Below are 22380 nucleotides of genomic sequence, written 5' to 3' on the forward strand. Positions count from 1 at the left end.
CTACTGCATTACCAATCACGGCATTACCAAACGTTCAAGAAAACAACAAGACGTAGTTTATTTTGAAGCCCTTAACTGACTAGTGGAAAAGTAGATTCCATATATGTATGATACAATCTTATTATTCGTATCAATAACGGAAATTTTACCCCATTTTGAATATAGCCGAGTTATCGCCGTATAAGTTCCCAATTCAGAACATATTCTCAATCTTCTTTTCTAAACTTCGACTATTATGCATTAACAAAGTATAGATTAATTTCCATTGTTTCAATTGCAAAACAGTGCCGCGTCATTATTTTTTGCAGATGGACTGGGAAAAATATTTTTAATTGGTTTAGAATTTGTATCTTTAGTTACTTGTTCGTCTGTCTTCTATACGTAGTTAAATAAAATGTTAACGAATGAATGGGTAAATCTATTACAACACATTTGCTGTCTACATACAGTTTAACAAAACTATTTAAGACGATTTGCCAGTAAAAGGTTGTTTTGTTAGAGATGAAAATAAACATTAATTACTAATTTTATTTTAGCGTTTATTAAAGGTAAGAATGCCTCAAGGACTGAAATAAGAAAACTTATAACTGAGTGATTGGTTAGTGAAAAAGGTAACACATTGTATTTACCTTTTTAAACCGCATTACTCATAATAGCTAAAGTTAATTAAACTTGCCAAATAAATATTTAAATCACAGATGAAAATAATGTTTCATTTTGACAGCAATCCAAAACATAACGTATTTGAAGTTTTCACTGACAAGTGCTTCCTAAATAACGTTGAGATGATTTGGAATTTTTTTTCAGGTTATAACGTTTGATTGTTAAATATTCCTTATAATATCTGCTTGTGTAAAATATTTCTTTTAATTATATTTAGCCATATGGTTTTTATTATAGTTAATTTCTAAATACCTTACGTTTTAACCTTTTAGTGCGAACTTTGACCTTACAATGAGATTTTTCAGAATAAAGTTAGTACTTTGTCCATGAATTTAAATTTAATTTGATAAACGTAAGTTTTGAGCACACTCCAAAAATATATTGTTATTTAATGAATTTTGCCCAGAACCAAATTCTGGTTCTGTATAACGGTGAAATGAAATTTTTTTTTCATATTTTCATAGAGTTTCTGATTCTCGTTTAGTGAAAAAATGGTAAATAAATTCAAATGTTTTCATATGAAAAGAACAAGTGAAAGTTTTTCTCATTTCACAGTTTCACAGAACCAGAATCGACCTCCATATAGCATATATAAGGATGTTTTAGTTGAATGGATTTTGAAATTTCCAAATAAGTATAACAATTTAAATCTGAGTATTTTCAGCCTTTTTTATTTTTGTTGATGATTCTGGTAAGGATAATTGATGTCTACCGATGATTGCTTAAATCAGGCATTCGATGCAAGATTCCACATGTCTATTACTAATATGCTACACCAAAATTATGCAGGGGTTCTCATATATTAATTATACATATTTTCTCGATCAAAAATGTACTGAAAATATTTATATTTCCGTACTCGATGGACTCAAATAAAACATAATTGCTACATGAGAACCCCTGCATATTTTTTATCGTTCCCATCAGTATCACTGTGTAATTAATTCATAATTTACCATAACTCTTTTAAATTTTATATGAAAGTTTTTTAGGTAAGGTATTTTGCTATAGAAACGGTCAATTAAAATATTATAACTACATACCAGAGAGAAAAACTCCCATAAAATTTAAAGAAATGGGAAAATTGGCAACTCTATAACAGAACATATAAATTATGTGCATCTAAAAGTATGCTATGCAAAATGGTATTATAATGAATTATTACAGTAAATGTTAATAGGTTATATTGTTAACAACTGTTAACATATAACAAATTTATAAATTTGTAATCCATACACATTAACATCTGGCTGGCTAGGATATCCTGTGTATGAGTGTGGAATGGGGCAATAAGGCATTGTGTCTGATAAATAAGGCCTTCCAGAAGGCCTGCTTACTACTTCCTTTCGCCACTGGGTAGTATATATTACATACCAAAGTATAACAAGTAGTCCAACTCTTTGACAGCAGTACCTAACTCTATACATGTGTTAGTGAAAAAGTACCTAAGTCTAAATATGTGTTAGTAACAAAAATGTATATGTGTTGTTGCCTTTTAAATTTTCACCAGACACACAGAGTTCTAAAAAAATGTTTAAATTTTAATTTATTTAAATTTTGTTCTATTTTCAATACCAAAAATTGAAACTCTGTTGTATATTTTAAAACCTACCACAAACAAAATAAAACGTCAAAATTAATAAAAAAAATATTTTTTAGTTTGTGCGAAATGGACGTGCTTCGGAAAAGAAAAAGTGCTAAATGTGTTGAAAAAAATTATAAAATAATGTGTGTTAGTGAATTTACGCGTATCAAACTATATTTATTGGACAATTTATATTTAAAATTTCGAGACTTTTTATGTGTATAATTCTCTCACAAGGGTGTTGAATTTACACAGTACCCGTATATGTGAGAGAGTAAATTTATAAAATAGAGAGTTGGACTACTTGGTATACTTTGTTACATACACTCAGGTCTCGTTTTATGCGGATTTTTTTTATGCGGATTCAAATTTATGCGGTTTTTAAATTCACAATTTTTTTTTGGAATTTTAACAGATTTTAAAATTTTAGATGTTTTTTTTTAAATTCTAGTGATGAAAATGATATTTTACAATATGATTATATCATCTAGTGATGATATAATCATTGAACCAATTCCTAAACTATGCCGACAATTATTCAGTCATTCAGATTGATCATAGATATATACAGAATTACCTTAATTTCATTCGGATTGATCATACATATTTACAGAATTTCCTTAAAAAATGTTTTAGATTATTTTTTTTGATCATTTTCTGTTATTAATGAATTAATATTATATTTTTGTTTATTTTATTTTAAAGGGTTTTGGTTTTTACTGTTTAAGTAAATGAAATAAATATATTTTTGTTGATTTTTTTATGCGATTTTGCTCTGGTTTTTTAATTAAAATTTGAACTTATGCGGTTTTTCAGAATTTTGGAACGAATCATTAGTTTTTATATGACGCTAGAGTATCGCTTAATGCGAATTCAATTTATGCGATTTTTTTTGGAACGCATCTATCGCATAAAACGAGACCTGAGTGTACTATGTAGAATGACTTTACGTGTAAATAGTATTTATCAGATTTCATATTAAATGTTAGTGTTTTCATATTGATATACATATAAAAATTTACTAAAAATAATACAAAACGAACTTTATTCCTACATATAATCTAAAGAATGTCAAGTATTGATTACATATGTCATATAGATAATAAAATATTCGAATCCACATTCTGTCAAAAAAAATTTTTTTTTAACCCTAATTTTTATTTCACCAAAAAAAAAATATTTTAACATACAATTTTTTTCACCCATATTTTTTAATAATAAATTTTGTTCAGCAAAAAAAAAATTTCACACAAAAATTTTTTTCCACCAAAAAATATTTTCAATCTTTATCTTAAGGGTATATGAGATTCGTCACAGCCGAATATATCACTCTTGCATGTTTATTTGTACTTTATAGGAGGCTAAACCACTAGACCGATCCTCTGGAAATGTTTATTGTATGTTTCTCTATATCTGGAAGGAACAACAGGCTACTTTTTAAGTTGTTATGGAACATCTGGTGAACTGTAATTGTGAACGCCGAAAACTTAGCGGAATATATGTTGGGTAGAAGGGGGATCATGCGCCATAGGGGCACATATGCCAACGCCGAATAACTTAAAAACCGAGTAATCGATTTTGTTACATTATCATGTTATATAATCGTTTATAGATTATTTATCATCCATCAAAGTTTGAAAGTTTAATTTTATATATGATGTGAGCCAGACGCGATTAATGATTTTTCAACAAGCTGTGAAAATATTTCAGCGTGCGAATTTTGTGTGCTAACTTCTTTAGTTTTTGTGATACAAAAAAGATATTGGTTGGTGATAGAATATGTATATTAAGATCCTATCTCATCTTTGATTGAAATGATCTAAACTAAAGCCAACATATCTAAGTATCCGAAACAAGAAAAAAATTAAGAATATGTATTGTGGTTTTAATTTGAGAACGCCTCCAAAAAAAAGGTGGCGTATGGTCCCCCATCTAGCCTACTTCGGTACTATTATGCTCAGAGGGAAAATGGGCGGGATTTCGAATATGTCGAGAACTATAATTGTGAATATCTTCAAACTTTTTATGAATCAATTTCTTATCACTGCATGAAGTTTTATTACGATACCGAAGCGCAGAGTGCTAATCTAGTATTGTAATCCAATAAATCATATTACATGCCAACATTAAGAGTTTTCGGATAAATAAATGTGTATAGATTTCCATATTCATTCATAATTTTTTTCATTCATACAGTAATTTAATTATTCTCATTCGTACATTATCATTTTAAACTGTAATCAATAAAATTGATGAAATAATCGTTAATCTACCTATAATAATGAGTGACTTTATTAAGTGTGTAAGATATTATTATTATTAAATTTATTAAATGTATAAAATAATACCAACAACAACAGGCAAATTGATAAACATATTTATTTACAATATACCCAACTTAAAAAGAAAATGTCAACAAAATTTTAAATAAAAACAGTGGTTAGTCTCTGCTTAAATTGCTGAATTACATGACTTCCTAAATGGACTAACTTTATTTAAGTTAAATGTTCAAATATAATTGTGCCTCTGATTTAGTTTAAGTAACAGAATCAGCCGTATTATGAAAAAAAATTCACCGGGAGTTTTTCCCCTTTTCTATTTTTTAACATAGAATTTGAATATGAAAAATGAGAAAAGGGAAAAAACTCCCAGGAAATCTTTTTTCATAATTGGACTGAATATATGTATGTATATTAGGATGACCTTTAGATTAGACTTTTTCGATCTTAAATGATTCTTCGCCATATTTAAACAAAGTCGGGTAGCGTATAGAGGGTGCAAATTTTGGAGAATAAAATTAAAATTTCATGAATAACTCAAATCTAAAATTGTACATTATCAAAGATTTTTTAGAACTAAAGTTAAACATTTGAAAATGTTTTTTTTTAACTCTAATAAATACTAAATGAGAATTTTATAGTGATAAATGTTAACATTTCAACCTCTTTTGGGTTAGTTTGTTAAATATATGTATTTATTTAAAAAAAACTTAATAGCTTACTTTCTAATATTTAAATTCAGATTATTTCTTCCTTCAATGCACAAAAAATATTATATAACCTCGTAAAGACGAAGAACAGAGCATCGAAAATCGACAAGAAACCCTAACTTCTTTTTTCAAATAACTAAAATTCTATTGTTTAACTCATTGATTTATTAAACAAACATCGCGTAAACGACTATAACAAGAATTTCCATAATTTGATAACTTTTTTTTTATATAATTTACTCCTAAGCGCACAATTGTACACAAATGTTATAATTTTGTTGCATGTAACAAAATTGTGTGCAACAGCAAGTAGTGTGCCACTACACACTGACAATACTTAAAAGTAAATACGAGTTACATTTGTCATTCTTATATATGAATAGATTAAATTATGCGAATAAAATATTGTCAATTTCAAAATGATTTCAGAGCTTAACAAAATTCCATCTTCTATTGTGTACGAGTACGATACAAGTGTACAAGATTTTTATTTCTTGCCTTTTATTTCTTTTCTCAAAAAAACTGAAGAGTATTGTTAATGTTTTCTACTACAAATTCTTTAAATTTTTTCCTGTACTATAAACGTGATTGAAAGGGATTTATTTTCATAGAACGTTTATTTAGCTGTTTCTTCTTTTCTCTCGTTTTTTCGATTTTGTTCTTCTATCAATTGAAATTTCCACATGAATAAAAGTCATGCACAATTGAAAATACAATTTTTAAAGACTTCTAAAGTGACCAGATGGCTTTTAGAAATAAATACACATTTTTGTAGTAGATTTCATTTGAACTAATCATTTGATGTCTAGTTCACAATGTATACATATTGTGATTTTTGACTAAATAACATTTTTGATAATTGTTCATAATTTAAAAACAACAACCTTATCTGCAGATACGAACCTGTTGCACAATTTTGTATGTAACATACAAATAAAAATGTACATTCTTTACGTACTCAGCAATTAATAAAATTACAAAGTTTTTTGTATAACGCTCTTTTAGAGCTTTCCAAGTTGCAGTAAAATATTACTTATATAACAGTTGTGACTCAGTTCACGGTCACGTAGCTGCTTAAATGTACGTGGATATGTGTAGGTGTTATGTACAATATTTTGATCACATAGAGACCCTTCACTTTAGAGCCATTTAACGAAACGCATTATACAGTGGTGGTCAAAACATATGCAACCAGCAACAGAATTTTACAAAAGTGGTTTAAACTAGTTTAAGATGTAAACAAAAATATTCATTTGCTTATAATATTTTTTAATTAATGCTTTAAAAATAAGAATATGAAATTTAATTCAGAATTTTTTGCATTGAAAAGAAAAAAAAAATAAAAAACTACGTATGGGTTGATATTTCATTGGCCAAAACATATGCAACTAATTGCTTTTAAAACATTTCTGTCTATAAAACTTAATATTTCGTGGTAAATCCTATATTTTCAATGACGGCCTTACATCGGCAAGGCAGTGAAGCTATCAAATTGGTAATAAAATTTGCAGGAATAGCGTTCCAAGCATCTACCAATCCTTGAAACATAATATCTGAATTAGTGCAATTTTCGGGGTCGATTCTTTGATTAACGATTTCCCAAATGTTCTCAATGGGATTTAAATCTAGTAATTGTGGTGGCCATTCCATTACCGAAACTCTTTCTTGTGCTAACCACGATTTAACAACATGTGAAGAATGCTTGGGGTCGTTATCGTGCTGAATAACTCATCGAAGAGGCATATTATCCACAGCATTTGGAAGCATTACTCTTTCCAAGATGTCTCTATAGATAAATCCATCCATTATTTCATTAATTTAGAGCGATGGGACAACTCCAGCAACAGAAAAACTGCCCCCATACCATTACGTTGCATCCTGCATGCTTCACCGACGTTTTCCCTACGCGCAAAAACCGCTTATATCAAAACGTAATCAAAAGAAACGTTTGAAGTTTGCTATGGAGTATTTAAATTGGCCAGAAAACAAATGGACGACTGTCCTATTTAGCGACGAATCCGAATTTAATATCATCGGAAGTGATTTCATGTGTTACGTAAGACGACCACTTAACACGCGGCTTCAAGCACGATACTGTAAAAAGACACTGAAACATGGAGGATGCAACGTAATGGTATGGGGGCAGTTTTTCTGTTGCTGGAGTTGTCCCATCGCTCTAAATTAATGAAATAATGGATGGATTTATCTATAGAGACATCTTGGAAAGAGTAATGCTTCCAAATGCTGTGGATAATATGCCTCTTCGATGAGTTATTCAGCACGATAACGACCCCAAGCATTCTTCACATGTTGTTAAATCGTGGTTAGCACAAGAAAGAGTTTCGGTAATGGAATGGCCACCACAATTACTAGATTTAAATCCCATTGAGAACATTTGGGAAATCGTTAATCAAAGAATCGACCCCGAAAATTGCACTAATTCAGATATTATGTTTCAAGGATTGGTAGATGCTTGGAACGCTATTCCTGCAAATTTTATTACCAATTTGATAGCTTCACTGCCTTGCCGATGTAAGGCCGTCATTGAAAATATAGGATTTACCACGAAATATTAAGTTTTATAGACAGAAATGTTTTAAAAGCAATTAGTTGCATATGTTTTGGCCAATGAAATATCAACCCATACGTAGTTTTTTATTTTTTTTTCTTTTCAATGCAAAAAATTCTGAATTAAATTTCATATTCTTATTTTTAAAGCATTAATTAAAAAATATTATAAGCAAATGAATATTTTTGTTTACATCTTAAACTAGTTTAAACCACTTTTGTAAAATTCTGTTGCTGGTTGCATATGTTTTGACCACCACTGTATGTACATACGCTTTGAATTACACTAACTAATTATAATAAGAAACATGTGGTCTTTGCCTGATTTATTTACTTGTTTGATTAATGAAGTGCAGGTTGTATATGAAACCAATTCAGAGAAAATTTTGTTGCTGTTGGCATTATTATCCATCCCACTTATGTATTGCATTTCACATACGAACAGTACGCACATTGGGAGAATTAATCGAATATCAACGAAGTTCATAAAAAACAAAAATCCCAATCAATAATTGGTCAGGTTACAACAGAGAATTAAGTGCAAAACATGTCACTATAATCTAGTTTGCATGTTCCCTTTATGCCGAATATTTCTATGGAAGAGGTACGGTTATCTAGGTTATAGGTTATCAAATCAAATGGCTGACAAAATCAAATAGTGCAAAAACTCATAACATACAATTTTGCCATTTCGTAGAAATTGTATTAAAAAGACTTCAATTCAAAGTCAAAATTACTGATATACATAAATGCGTAAAGTTATTGAAAAGCACGAAATTAGCAGCGCTGATTGATTTACAAGTATTTTATGTTGTAAGAGTTAGGTTTTTGGCGGGTTTTTTCCTCTCAGTAAAGCTTCTATTTCTTCTATATGTCCCCATTCTATGCCCTGAAACTTTTTAAATATTACCCTCGAGGGAAGGGCACCGACATAGAACTGTCTGTGATTGGTTCCTGGGGGGTAGGGACTGGTTCTAGTACTAACAATCAAAATGAAATGGACCTGGTATTTCAACATGGTGATGTCCTAGAGGGGTCACGAAACTAACTCAAAAAAGATGTTTGCTTTTATAACCTACACCACCATAGTGGGGTCAATTAAACGATATCCGTTAGTCTGGCTGGCTGTCAATGTAAATCTTTTGCACAAAGTACAGGTCACAATTTCGAAGACATTTCGATCAAATTTAGTCCATTATTTCATACAAATGTCCTCCCGAAATAGTACATTATCCGTCATAAATATTTAATTTATAAACGTATCTATACAAATTTCGCTCCAAATAAGTTTTTTATACACGGAAGTCATGTCGCGTAATTTTATGATGATCGGTCCATATTTATTCTCATATCGAGCCACATACAATTCAACAGAAATAAGTTTCATATAAACATAAATCACACCATCTAATCTATAATTGGTCATAGCTCCCATAGAAGGCCCAGTTCGTAATATCACTTTAAAGAACATAAATCTCTTAAAAATTTTGGAATCCATATGTAGAAATAAACAACACGGCATGTTCAATGGCATGTCAATATATCCATAATTGCTCCTAGCTACCATATAAGGTCCACTACCGAAAATCACACACAAAAATAAATTATAAAAATTTAAAAGAAAAAAATGATTTCTTATTTACTCAATAATTAATAATTATATTTTTTTATCAGATTTTTTTTATTAAATTTATAAATTGTGTTTTTGCCACAATTACGCGATTTGAGCAGAGTAATATGTATAAAAACATATTTATTAACGCTAATAACCTATTATGAGTGAAAGCTAGTTAAATTATGATTCTCGGTTATAGAATATCAGGTTAAATTATTACAAACGTTTATACCAACAATAAAAATTATTCGTATTATGTTCTGGCAACTCTAATTTAAATCAAATAAAAAGCAGGAAAAATTGAATATTTTTCATACACAAAAATTTTCATATAAAAAGTGAGAAAAGAAAGACTAAAATGTCATGCTTGGCAATTTACTTTACATATTTATGTGCATGAAAAATGGTGGCATTTGATTCTGGACAATCAGATGTAAATTGTAATTTGCAAATTTTCAACAACCGGCTTTTACACACATACAAACAAACCCACATATACATATTTATATCGAAACAACTCCCAGTAGTTCTTGGTGACTGAACCGAGCTAGTGATATTATGTATAATTTAAGTCATACACTAGTTACGTAAATAGCTGTTAAAAAGACATCTTCTAGACAGTTTCCAATAAACCATTGCTTGTAAACAAACCATACTCCAACTACTCTCCAATAAAGTGGCTACACTCTCGACTACATAGATACACTAAACTGACAAAATGACTATACGCTAGATTAACTGGAATGTAAATATGTATTCTTAAAATTAAAGTAAACTGTATGAGAATTATATCAACACAATCTACAAGTTTAGTAAAAAATAAACGATTAAAGTAACTACACTCTAGATTACTTAGAGAAACTTATTGTAACAATTGACTTCACGCTAGATTACCAGCGATGTATAAAGTAACATATATGTACATGTCAAATGACCCAAATATATAAATTGGAGTCAGCCAAATGATCAGACATTAGTGTCAATTACTGCCTCTAAAGGATACATTGACTACTTTTAAAACTGCTGGGCTATGACGTATCTATGTTATTCTAAACGTGTCTGTATGTTAAACTATTTTTCGTAACTAAAAGATACTACTTCTACTGGTTATGATGCAGGCAAAATTGAAAACAAAATAAAGTAAAACATTTAGAAACAAACTTGAACAAAAAAAATATGAAAAGAAAATAACAAAAACTATCATAAACACGTAAAGTATGGATAAAAAAAATTGTCTACTGTTGGCACTCGTAGTTATGTATGTATGTCTGTCCGTCCGTCCACCTCTCCGTCTGTCTATTTGCCGGGTCTATATGTGAATTCAATAGCAGGCTCGTCTATGCCATGGTATAGATGGTTGTGTGTGCCCAAATATGGTTAATAAAACGGGGCACATGTTTCTTCGTACAATTTAGGAAGTTATACCAAGTTCTAAACCTGGATTTGTAGAGATTGCTTACGAGTGAAGTTTTAGAAAAACTTCTCTGTTACTTTATCAGGATATATTCTCTTAATTATATTAAAGGTTTCTATATAAGTAACCACATGGTTTGAAATCAGATTCTTTAGCCACTTTCTAATATATCAAGAAACATGTTAATTTAGTGTTAAAAACTATGCACATAAATATATTATGGGTATGGTTGTATTGAAGTCAAGATAATCATAGGGATCTGCTGATTTCTTTCAAAGTCATTACAACTAAAAATTGAACTGAGTACTAGAAAACATTTCCCATACTACAAACTTTCAGACAGATTAATCTTTTTACTAAAATGTCCGTTATTATGGAGTGCACTTTTAGGTTTTCAATGTAACCACAACGCACCTTGAGCCTAATATTTTCTGTTGTTCAGAATGAAGATATATTAAAAATGGGCAAAATCGGTCAAAAGAACTTTTTGAAATAAACGTGATACGGTAACAGTTATTGCTAATAGCTAATTTATGAATGCAAAAACATTTTTAGATCCAAACGAATATATATTATTTGCCATATAATTTTTTATAGTAGAAATAAAGATAAACTGAAATCGGTTTTGTTGCTAAAACCGTATTCGAAACTGAGTGTATAGATAATGCAATTTTTCGAATAATCCAAAAACGCTGGTTACGCAGCACATTATTTTATTTAGTAGAGTAGGTACTTATTTATATTCAGGTTGGTTTCACTGAAAAACTGAATGTTAGTGGTTCGACCAGTCAAAATTTTGTATGTTCATATTATACTAATTTATATGTTTATACTAAAACCATCGCTAATTAACTATAAAATATCTCGTATGTGGAGCAGTGAGTTAGCAGCTAGACTATGAAACACAAACAAATAATGTCTCGGTTCGATTCCCGCAAAAGGCAATATTTTTTTGTTTTTTTTTAGCTACATATTCTTGTTGTGAATGTAATTACTTATAGCTGTGTGGGATGTAAGTACATTTATGAGCAGGACCCATGCATTTTTTGAAATCTCGAATAAAAATAACTAGTGTTTCAGTCAAATAATAAGTAGTTATCACTTTGCTCCAATATTACAGGCTGGCTTACTTGGTATGTAAAGTTTTTGCTGGGTTGTTCCTTGATTTGACACGAGAGCATTCTAAAATGCTCTAAAATCTAGAATAGTATCCATTTCATAATGCTTTCCCGCTGACTAACAACACACATATTCGTATTCTCTTTTGTTTAGTCATCACTGAGTCAGCGAAGAAGGCATGTGCATTCTTCGCTGACTGAAATATTTTGATTTTTTATTATACATATTTCTAACTTTAAAAAGTCATTGAAGTTTTGTTTCGTTTTGTCCCTCAATATACTTCTGTGAACAATTTCTTCAGATTTCAATGATCTTAGTCAAAAGAACTTAATAAAATAGGCAAAAACAAATACTATTTTACATATTCAAAATATTTACAAATTTGCCGAAAATTATTAATATGGAACTCTCAATGAGAAAAATATTGACATCTTTTATTTAGTTAACTAAACTTTTCTTTCAGTGGAGAGAACTTCGATCACCAACACAAATACAGTTTTAGCTTTGGGCATCCTTGCTTGAGATACATTCATACATATATCCGTACCTCTGTCTATTGAAAGCACTAATGATTTAAACGAAGGGAACTACATATTTACATAGGCATATGAAATTATGAACAAACTTATTTTTTCACAAGTAATGTTTGTTATAAGTATAAACAAATTGGTTTCCCTAATTAGTAAATACTTGAGACTTGAGACCCACTGATGCCGAAATTTCAAACCCATGTTTTAACTACATATTTCAAAGAAGGTAAAAATTAGCGCAGACAGTCAAAGAGGAGCAAAACGCAGAGTTGAGATCGACCCTCCATTGATCCAATACTTTTGCTTGGGATACCTTCACCGTGTGTAACACCCACAAAGTACATGCATAAAATACTTTAAGCACGTTACCAACATCTAAACGATCTCTTTTCATTTCGTTTCAATTTGTGTTGTTTTTTGCATGAAATACAATCAGGTTTGTTGCTTTTTTTTTGTTTTTAATTTCGGTGTTTTTCGATTTGTTTTTTTTTCGTCTTCTTTCTTGCTCTTGTAGTCGATTTCCTAATAATGTATAATTCAGGTTTTAACTTCTTGCAAAACTTGTGTCATATAATTTTAATTTTATATTGAATTTATTAGTTTGTATTGTGTTTTGTTGTATGTATGTAAATATGTATTTAGATACCACGGTATGTTCACTGTAGTACATAAGGTAGTTGTTGTGAATGTGTTTTTATGCTAGTATTTATTAGATATTTCTTAAACTTGTGTTGTTGTTATATTGTTACTTACAGCAACGACGACAACATGATTGTACATATTTTTATTTGTATTTATAAACTATGCAGAGTATAGTTTATTTATATTTTAGTACGTTTAGTAAATTTATCATTATTATTTGTTGTTGTTTTGTTGCCGAAATTGCCAACACACCCGTTTTATTCATTGTTTTTCCCATTTTCTATGAATTAAATGCGAACGTGTCGGAGATAAATTTTTTACCAATATTGAATCTAAACTACTCTACACTATCTGACTGACGGCAACAACTACAATTCCAATAATAATTTCAACCAACAACGACGTTGAAATAATTGTAACCAACCAGAAAACCAATTGAATTTTTTTATTTTAGCCAAATAAATGTTGTTTGTGATGCGTTATTAAGAGGTGAAAAGTGTGAGGGAGGAGTGGTGGGTAAATTGGGTTGTGGTGTGATCTGGTGCGGTGGCATGCACATTTATTGCATAATAATTTAGTTTTTTTATTTTTTAATTTTCAATTTTGTTTTTGTTGTCTTGTTTAACATACACATAGATATATCTACATATGTATGTATATAGTACCTACAAAGTAAACAGACCAAAATTGTTATAACAATCGTTTGTATCTAATTAAACCAAAAACAACAACAATAGCAACACCTAGTAAATACCAGAAAAAATTGTTTTCAACTTCATGCTCTATTTTGTATATTTTGGTAATTTGCAAATAACACACAATTTTTTTGTGTCATAAACGTAACAATTTATTTTTGCATACAGATGAATTTTTTAAGTGCTTTATTGCATCATTTTGATGTTGCTGTACAGGCCAATCAAAGGTTAGAGGTACATTATTTTTGACAATCTGTTTGTGACTCATTACAAGCTGAAGCCATAATAGAATACATACATTCTGGGTTCAAATAAAACTTGAAGATTAATCTGTGTATGTATTATATAATTGTTTATACTAATTATAGTAATTGTTCTACTATACTAAATAGAAAATACGTATTTGTCGTCCGTTTTAAAATTCATTAACCTATTTTTTTACTTAACGTCATTCAGAAAAGCTCGATAAGAATTTTATATATGTAATTAAAACAATAACCCTAACCAGAAAAGCCTTAAAGTCGATTTTAAGTCCTTAAGGTTGACTATTATTTTAAATGTCATACCATAAAACAAATTTCAATTACAATTGCCCAATTCACAATTGGTGTCGTAGCGTTGTATCGTTGTATGTCGTAAATTTTTTTATTAATGATTTGTTTTTATTTCGAAAAATTTGTTTGAAAAATATTTATGACATACAATGCTACAGCACTACGACATCAATTGTGAATTAGGCAAATATGTAATTTAAAATGTTGTTTTATTTTATAAAATAAGATTTTTGTTTTGAACTTTTATGTACATTTTGCTTTTTTTTTAATTTTTTGAAATTTATTGATTTACATTCATTGAAAAATATTTTCGTTTATGTATTTGAATGTATGAGTTGAAAAAAGATTTGAAAGCTTTTTTAAAATATTTCTTATGGTACGAAAAAAACAGTTCTATTTTAAAATAAACTCGACTTTAACAAAAATTAACTTTAAAATTTCTTTTATAGTTAGGCTGAATGTTTACACCAAAATATGTAATACCTATTTAGATTAATATCCCAGCAAAAACCTGGTAATTACTTGCATTTATTGAATAACATACACTTCAATGACAACTATATACCATTTTCATTACTTAGAAGTAGTCGAATAATGACTTATTTATTATCTGTTAAATAACTTCTTATTTGCTAGCCACTCGCAAGAGCACATTCGGTTTTTACTGGTAACGGATTCTGTAAGACCTAACTATCAATATTTTATTTAAGTTATTACTTGCAACTAGTTTTAGTGATATGAAAGTAATGACTTATTTATAAGCGATTGTCGTACGTAGTGCCTCCAATGACACAACCATCTTAAAATAATATGTCAAATTGTTATTCTATAAGTACTGAAGTTCCGGAATATTAACTAATTTGGGCTAATTTTGGCATTTTAACTAATTTTGGCTGGGTCCTTTGCTAACTTAACACGTTCTAGGAAATCATAAGATCTTTTGTTTACAATAATACAAACAAAAGAATCCAGTCATTTAAGAGTCTACAGGATCTCCCGTAAACATTTATTAGAAATCCCGAATTATTTTTTTAAAACTAAAGTCAAATAGATGAAGTTGAAAACAAAAAAATTTAGGACGAATGAAGATTGCTGATGACCCCCATAGCAGACAAGCAAGCAGCTTTTATTTGTCTGCAAAAATATAATTAGAAGCTAATGCTCCATTGCGAAAATATTTGACTAAATAACTTCAAATACTACTTTTTATAAAACTTCTAACAGAAGTAATTTGCTAAAAAAAATATCAAATTACAGGCAGGCTCATTTCGTCCAATAATAAATTTGGTATCTACAAATGGTAAACAATTTAGAAATTCCAATACAAAAACATTTAACCCAATATTAGCCTAAGTTCAAAATTTCAAAAGCAAGTTTCAATGTAATGTAAACAATATTCTCCCAAAACGATGTTATTATTTTATATTTTTTTTTACAAATTTCATTGATTTGTCGAGGTGTAATTATACACAGCTCTCATTTCAATTACATATACGTAAAAATTAATGAATGAACGAATGTAAATATAACCAACAATTGTCTGCCCGTATCTGTTCAAAAATGTGCGATAAAACTTGAGGCGCCAAAACAATTCTGTCAGTTATTTATAATTTTTTATTGTTTTTAACTTTTCATTAATTAAAACTGTTAAAGTTTATTTGCATGCAGTCGGTTTTCTTTTTAATTTATTTATTTAATAACACTTTACTTACCACACATAATGTCACTGTTTCTTTTTCAATTATTTTCTTCCAAAGTGAGTTTTTATTATCGTTGTTTTTTTTTATATTTTATGTCAACTATCTGAAAATACGAAAGAAAGAAAATACAAAGTTAAAAATTAAAAATCTTTAGTATCAAGAATTAATGTTAAATAAACTCATATAATTAATTTTATTTTATTTATACTATATTTGAGAAATACTCGCGCATACATACATATAATCATACAAATGTACTGATGTACTGCAGTAGACTTATAATTTATTCTACAGAGTTTTTATACAAATGACTACATATTTCATACATACAGTGGGTCAATATTATGATATCTAAGAAAAAAGGCTGACGAGTCTCAAAAAGGAATACTGATACTAATTGAAAGAGTTGAAAATTTAATTTTCAAATACGAATATCTTCTGAGCTACAAGAGATAATTGATGCTCGACGAGGAGATTATTTATCTCCTGCTTGGAAATCGGAATACAAACGAATAAATAGAATCATTTTAAAAATTGGATCCCCTGGCCGCGTCCAAGTTGGGTCCAGTTGGTTATGGAGCTCATACTCAAAACTTGAATTCGACAATACTTCCTCTTTGCGCATGTCAAATTTCATTCAAATTGGACGAAGCTAAAGATTCATTTCCCTCTATTTTTTTTCTGTACCACTGTGCGGCCGTCTTCCAAAGTGCTAAAATTTCAACAATGCATTGCAATGTTGTGAAATTCAGTATCAAGCTGTATGAATTCGCTGACATGTACCGTTAGGTTTTTATTCAAATATTATAATGAACTCTTTAACATGGTTTAATGGTTATTTAGATAAGAAATTCAAAATAAAGAAAATATGAAAGTTTGAAAATAGCTGGGACGTATTATCCCAGTATTCCCGAAAGGGTTAAGTGATAAAAGATAAATATATTTTTTTGGTAGTTTTTGTTTTTTGTTGCGTTTCTTGTAGTAAAAAAATGATAAATAAGTTAATTATTTAAATTTTAATCACTGTGCATTTATGAATAAAACTACATGCACATAATAAGCATGCTTCATGCTAAATAAATACATGCAGTGCGAGTATGAATATTTGTTCAAGAGACCAAATTTGTTGATTTCTTTTTTATATTTATGCCATACAAACATATATGTAAATGTTGAATACACAATATATATATGGGCAATTCCATGTCATCGTTCATGACATGGAATAGAGTGTAATAGATTTTGCAAAAATAAGAGTATCTGAAAAATAATTTGGTCTTATGTTCCACTTTAAAAATATAATAAGTTCTTTCGAAACATTGTTGTTCAAAATATCGAGTGAAGTAAGGGTATTTCGTACGTGACATAAAACGGAAGCCTAAAACATACCAATTAAATTAAAAAATTAAATATAATTAGTCAGTTTAAACTATTATTTTTGCCCTTAAAATGTTGTAATATGCTCTAGATACTCTAGATCATTGGTAGGCAAAAAGAGGCATTTAATTTGTGTGCTCTTTTGGGTAAAAAATAAAACATCCACAACAACATCAAGAAACTGAATGAATTGTGTGTATTTTTACGCTCTATTACGCTCTTTTGTTCACATTCGGGTTGTTTGACGAAAATCATCGTAACCTGAACATGGTTCTAGATACATACGCCTACCATGGCTCTAGATACACATAGTAACATTTTTGTGATTTCTCCTATTCAAATCATCTTGAACAAAAGTTTCAAGTGTTTTTGTTTTTTCAGTGGTGGTTGTCATTCTCGTGGAATTGGCCATATGTATAGTAGATATGTCTAATTTAAAAAACGTCGAATTAATGGGCTTCACTATGTTGCCTATATTTGAATTGAAAACGTAATTATGTATAAGTCACAAATTTCAGACTAATCCCAAGATATTCAGAATTCGCAATAAAGTGAACATATTTAAAAATAGTACTGCACTATGTTATATCATAAACAAAAATAAAACGTTTAAAATTATAGAGATAACAATGTATCGTTGATTTGCTCCAATATGATATAACATTTTTGTTTGATTAGTGGAAAAGGTAATAGGTGCCGCCCAGTAGAGCATCAAATATTCATGGGCCGGTCTAATGTACAGCATACATAGATTTGTATTCCCATGTACATACTTATACATGTATTGTACGTACAAATGTATAGAGTACTGTACAATGTACTTGTACAGTGTGTGTATATAAACATTGTAGATACGAGTGCGGATCAGTAAGTTCGTGATGTCAACAGGCATTTGTCTGTTGACTCCTGTAAAAATTTGAACAAGCTGCGTCATTTAGACATTGATAGCAGACTACAGCGTGAATTGAGGATAAAATGGTAAGAAGTACTTGTGAATTTCGTGTGCTCATTGAGCATTTTTTTTTTGTGGTAAAAAAACCATCACTCAAACCATGGCTAAGCGTAATAAATACTCTGAATTATCAATCAATCTCGGGGTAAATCGGCGCCAAAGAATTCCAAGGTGTTCTTGTTAGCCAATAAAGCCTTGACCACATTGACTACCTTTAAAAGGGTAAAGCAGTCAATAGCGAATATTATGCCAACTTATTGGGTCGATTTGAAAAAAACTACCGAATTTGGCCAAGAAAAAACTTCTTTTTCGCCAGTGCTCACATGTTTGCATGTCAAAAATCCATGAATTATGCTACAAGTGGCTTCCTCATCCACCCTATTCTCCGGATTTAGACTATGTCTTCTTTCCAAACCTGAAGAAATGGTTTGGAGGAAAGATATTTGACTCCAACGATGAAATCATCTCACAAATAAATACCTATTTTGATGACCCCGATAAATCTTATTTTTTGGAAGGTATAAAAACATTGCACAAAGTGTATAAAAAGATTTTTTATCCAATAACATGTGTTTAATTCAAAAAGTCACCGACTTGACGCGCCCTCGTATTTGTAGTTAAATCATTTTATAGTTTACACAAATGGCAAATTCATGTTATTGTTCTTGAGACGTGCTTTTTTATATAGTGATTTCCCTGTGGTACAAGTTCATTCAAACGTACATATGTATAAAAAAACATACATACATTTGTACAAATATTTGCGTAAACTTTAAGTTCTTTTCATTTATATTCTTTGATTATATAAGCGCCCACTATTAATGAGAAATATACAAACATTTTTTATATTTATTTACAATACTCCCTCGAAAATTTTGCAACGACGCCAATCAATCAGATTGGTAACTATGCAGATTTAAGTATTTCCCTCCCATCGGTATCAAGTTCATATCGAAAGATCTCTTTAATATTTTTCATAACACTTGTTTGTGACTTTATTATTTCTACAATATTAACTTGCGATGTATAATTATATAATATATATTTTATAGAAAACCGATCCATATACTAAACTAAGACTATATTTTTTTTTAAAAAGTAGTTTGGTTATATGTATCTCGGATAGTAATGTAACTTCTTTACATAGCCAATGTAACTTTTGTACAATAGCCAATATGTACGAGTATATAAAATTAAAGGCATTTCAAAGGTGACATAAATTATGTATTATGTGGAAAGTGTAAACTGATGTAATTGAAATAAATAAACACATTTCTCGTTCAACGAGGGATACCTGTATTGTAAACACACACAACTATAAAAACAAGTACATTTTATATTTTATACGCACATGTTTTAAAAATTCTTTTTAAAGGCGGCTTTTAATTTACTAAAGAATTGCTGTGAATTATTTTTTTCTTTCAGATAATTTTTAAATGTTTTTTTTCTCTATTCTTTTTTTTGTATTTAACATGACCGACTAACATTTTGCTGCAAGTCTGATGACAACGCAATTGTGTGGATGAATGTGTACGTTGTGTTTTATTTATTTTTAATGCTCTGGCACACATGTATACATTGTCCATAAAAACGTTCTTACGGATAAAGTTTATTTAAATTCAATAAATTTTAACAAAAATGCAATGGCATAATTTTAAATATAAATATTTTCTATATGCACACCATACACATACACAATTTTATACAATCACACAAACTCACACAAAAAAAAACATATACTGGTGGTAATTTACAAAACGGATTGGGGATTGACTTTGCATTTTAATTGTTTGGTAGAACCATACAACGCGTTTCAACCAACAACGCTCAACCAAAACAACAAAACTGTTGAATTGGTTTTATTATTTTTTATTATTTAAAAATAAATGTTTATTAACGGTATATTTAAGTTGTGATTTTCATGTTAAGAATTTAAATTTAATCAAGTATAAACAATTTGTATGCTTCTTTCATGTTTCGAATATGAAAACAAAAAAAAAAAAGAAAATTCTGGAAAAAAATTCTTTCCATTAACGACTGCGAGCGAGTACAAACAAATTTTATGAGTTCATTATAGAGTTGATAATTGAGAAATTTATTTGCAAATATGTACTACATATTCATATATACATCATTCTTACATACATACGTACAAGATTACATATTCATATACGGATGTAAAAGAATATTCAAGCATGTAAATATTTGCTTTATATAAATTATGATGTTAATGACCTAACTAATAGGTCAAGGTCACTAAAGTTGTTTCCATGTTAATGCAATTTGCTGCAGATATAAAATAGCCAAGGGTTAAATGCATTTAATTTTGTGTAAAGTGTTCAAATAAACTTATAATATGATGACTTTACCAGAGTCCCAGAGTTAATTGTTTGGTTTCAATAAAAAAATTTCCTTTGTCCTTAAAATGAGTAATGTGCAAAATAATGAATATAAATGTTTCCGAAACCAAGAACGTAGCTATTTCGCTCCCAGGCTGGAAGCTATGAAACTTCAGAATTAATAGTTTCGGAAGTGGTGTCCGATTTCACAGATGGTAATTCAACTATTTATTTCAACTACGGTTCTAACATGGGAAAAATTTCCGGCATAATTTTTTTGTAAAATTTTGGGAAATGTTTGTTGGGAATTTCTTTATACGTTTTCTTCATCAAGTTACAATATTCATATTATTCGCGATGGCCAAATTTGTTGCTAATTAACTTATTATATTATATCCGTAGATTTGTTCGGTTCTAGTAAGAGATAGTCAGTTGACAAAGATGAATTAAGGTTGAAATAAAAAAATAAGAATGAATCAAGTTTAAATTGTATATTCTTAAAGGAATTATTAAGGTGCCTAACATTACAACTTTTAAGGATATTCATATTTAGAGAAAATAATAACAATAATAGTGGTTTAAATTTGTTTATCTACAATATGATTTGCAAAATGTCTTTATCGAAACTAACTACGCCTGTTTTATAGTTTAAATAATAGAATTTATTTATTTTGTACCGATTAAAACTACCAGTGTGACAATACCGATCAAATTAATACCGACAATACCGATTAAATTAGAAACCCTTAAAAAGCCTTGACCAACATGTACAATGATATATAGCTATTTTATACTTCTTTTATGAAACGCTCGTAATATTATAAGACAATTTATTGTTAGGAACCCTAATTTGAACTCTAAAATTTAGAGTTCAAATATATTCGTTGTGCTAATCAAATTTGTAGTCAATCGAATAATTCGATAATATTCACAGATTTTTTCGGTTCTAGCGAAAGAAATTTCCCAATTTTATTTTGTCAGCCACAACAGCAAAAATTCGATAATTAAGACTAAATGATTCGATTAGCTGCAAATTCGGTTATCACAAACATAACTGTTTTCTCTGTGTAGTATTTTCAGGAAATATTAAAAAAATCTGTACATTGCCGGAAATTTTTTAAAAAATTAAGACTAAAACTTTAATAGTTTTTCAAATAATCGATAATCTAAATACTAAAAAAAGTTTTGATAGGTCGGACTAAGTTAAATCTGAAAAAAATGCATAATTCGTTTCAAAAGAGAAAATTTTAAAATCAGGTGTATTAACAAATTTAAACCCATATTATTGCCACACAGAGAAAACAAATTCCTTGTGACGCGTCATGACGACTAGAGTTGGGTTATTAGCTTAGAGAAGTCAGCGCTCTTTGCAGTTCAGCTCACTCAAATGAACTAGGTCGTTCTTTTAGTTCATTAGCTGAGTATGTTGTATAATCATCTCGTTTCGTGAGTGGCATACGATCATACCCAGCGGAAAAAATTTTCTAGGTCTTCACATTATAGGCCTTCTAAAAGACCTGTTTACACATTCTATAAGATTCGATACCCATTCTTCCCTGCGTACTCCCAAAAGATATTCTAGAAGGGCTTTGCTTTTCCTTCTGAAAACCTTCATACATATTCAAAATTTCATTGCAA

General features: G+C 29.4%; 1 protein-coding gene across 8 annotated transcripts in view; it reads right to left on the bottom strand.

Annotated features, from left to right (window-relative positions):
- LOC135962833 (glutamine--fructose-6-phosphate aminotransferase [isomerizing] 2) overlaps positions 1 to 22380 on the bottom strand; it is a 44732-nt gene that overhangs the window by 15639 nt on the left and 6713 nt on the right. For all 8 annotated transcript variants that reach the window (XM_065514753.1, XM_065514736.1, XM_065514772.1 and 5 more), the window contains exon 2: positions 16087 to 16177. In XM_065514753.1, coding sequence (XP_065370825.1) covers positions 16087 to 16093 — 7 coding nt within the window. In that variant the 5' untranslated portion in view covers positions 16094 to 16177. The remainder of the gene's footprint in view (positions 1 to 16086; positions 16178 to 22380) is intronic.

This window comes from Calliphora vicina, chromosome 1 (genome assembly GCF_958450345.1).
Source record: "Calliphora vicina chromosome 1, idCalVici1.1, whole genome shotgun sequence".
In the NCBI taxonomy this organism is placed as follows: Eukaryota; Metazoa; Arthropoda; class Insecta; order Diptera; family Calliphoridae; genus Calliphora; species Calliphora vicina.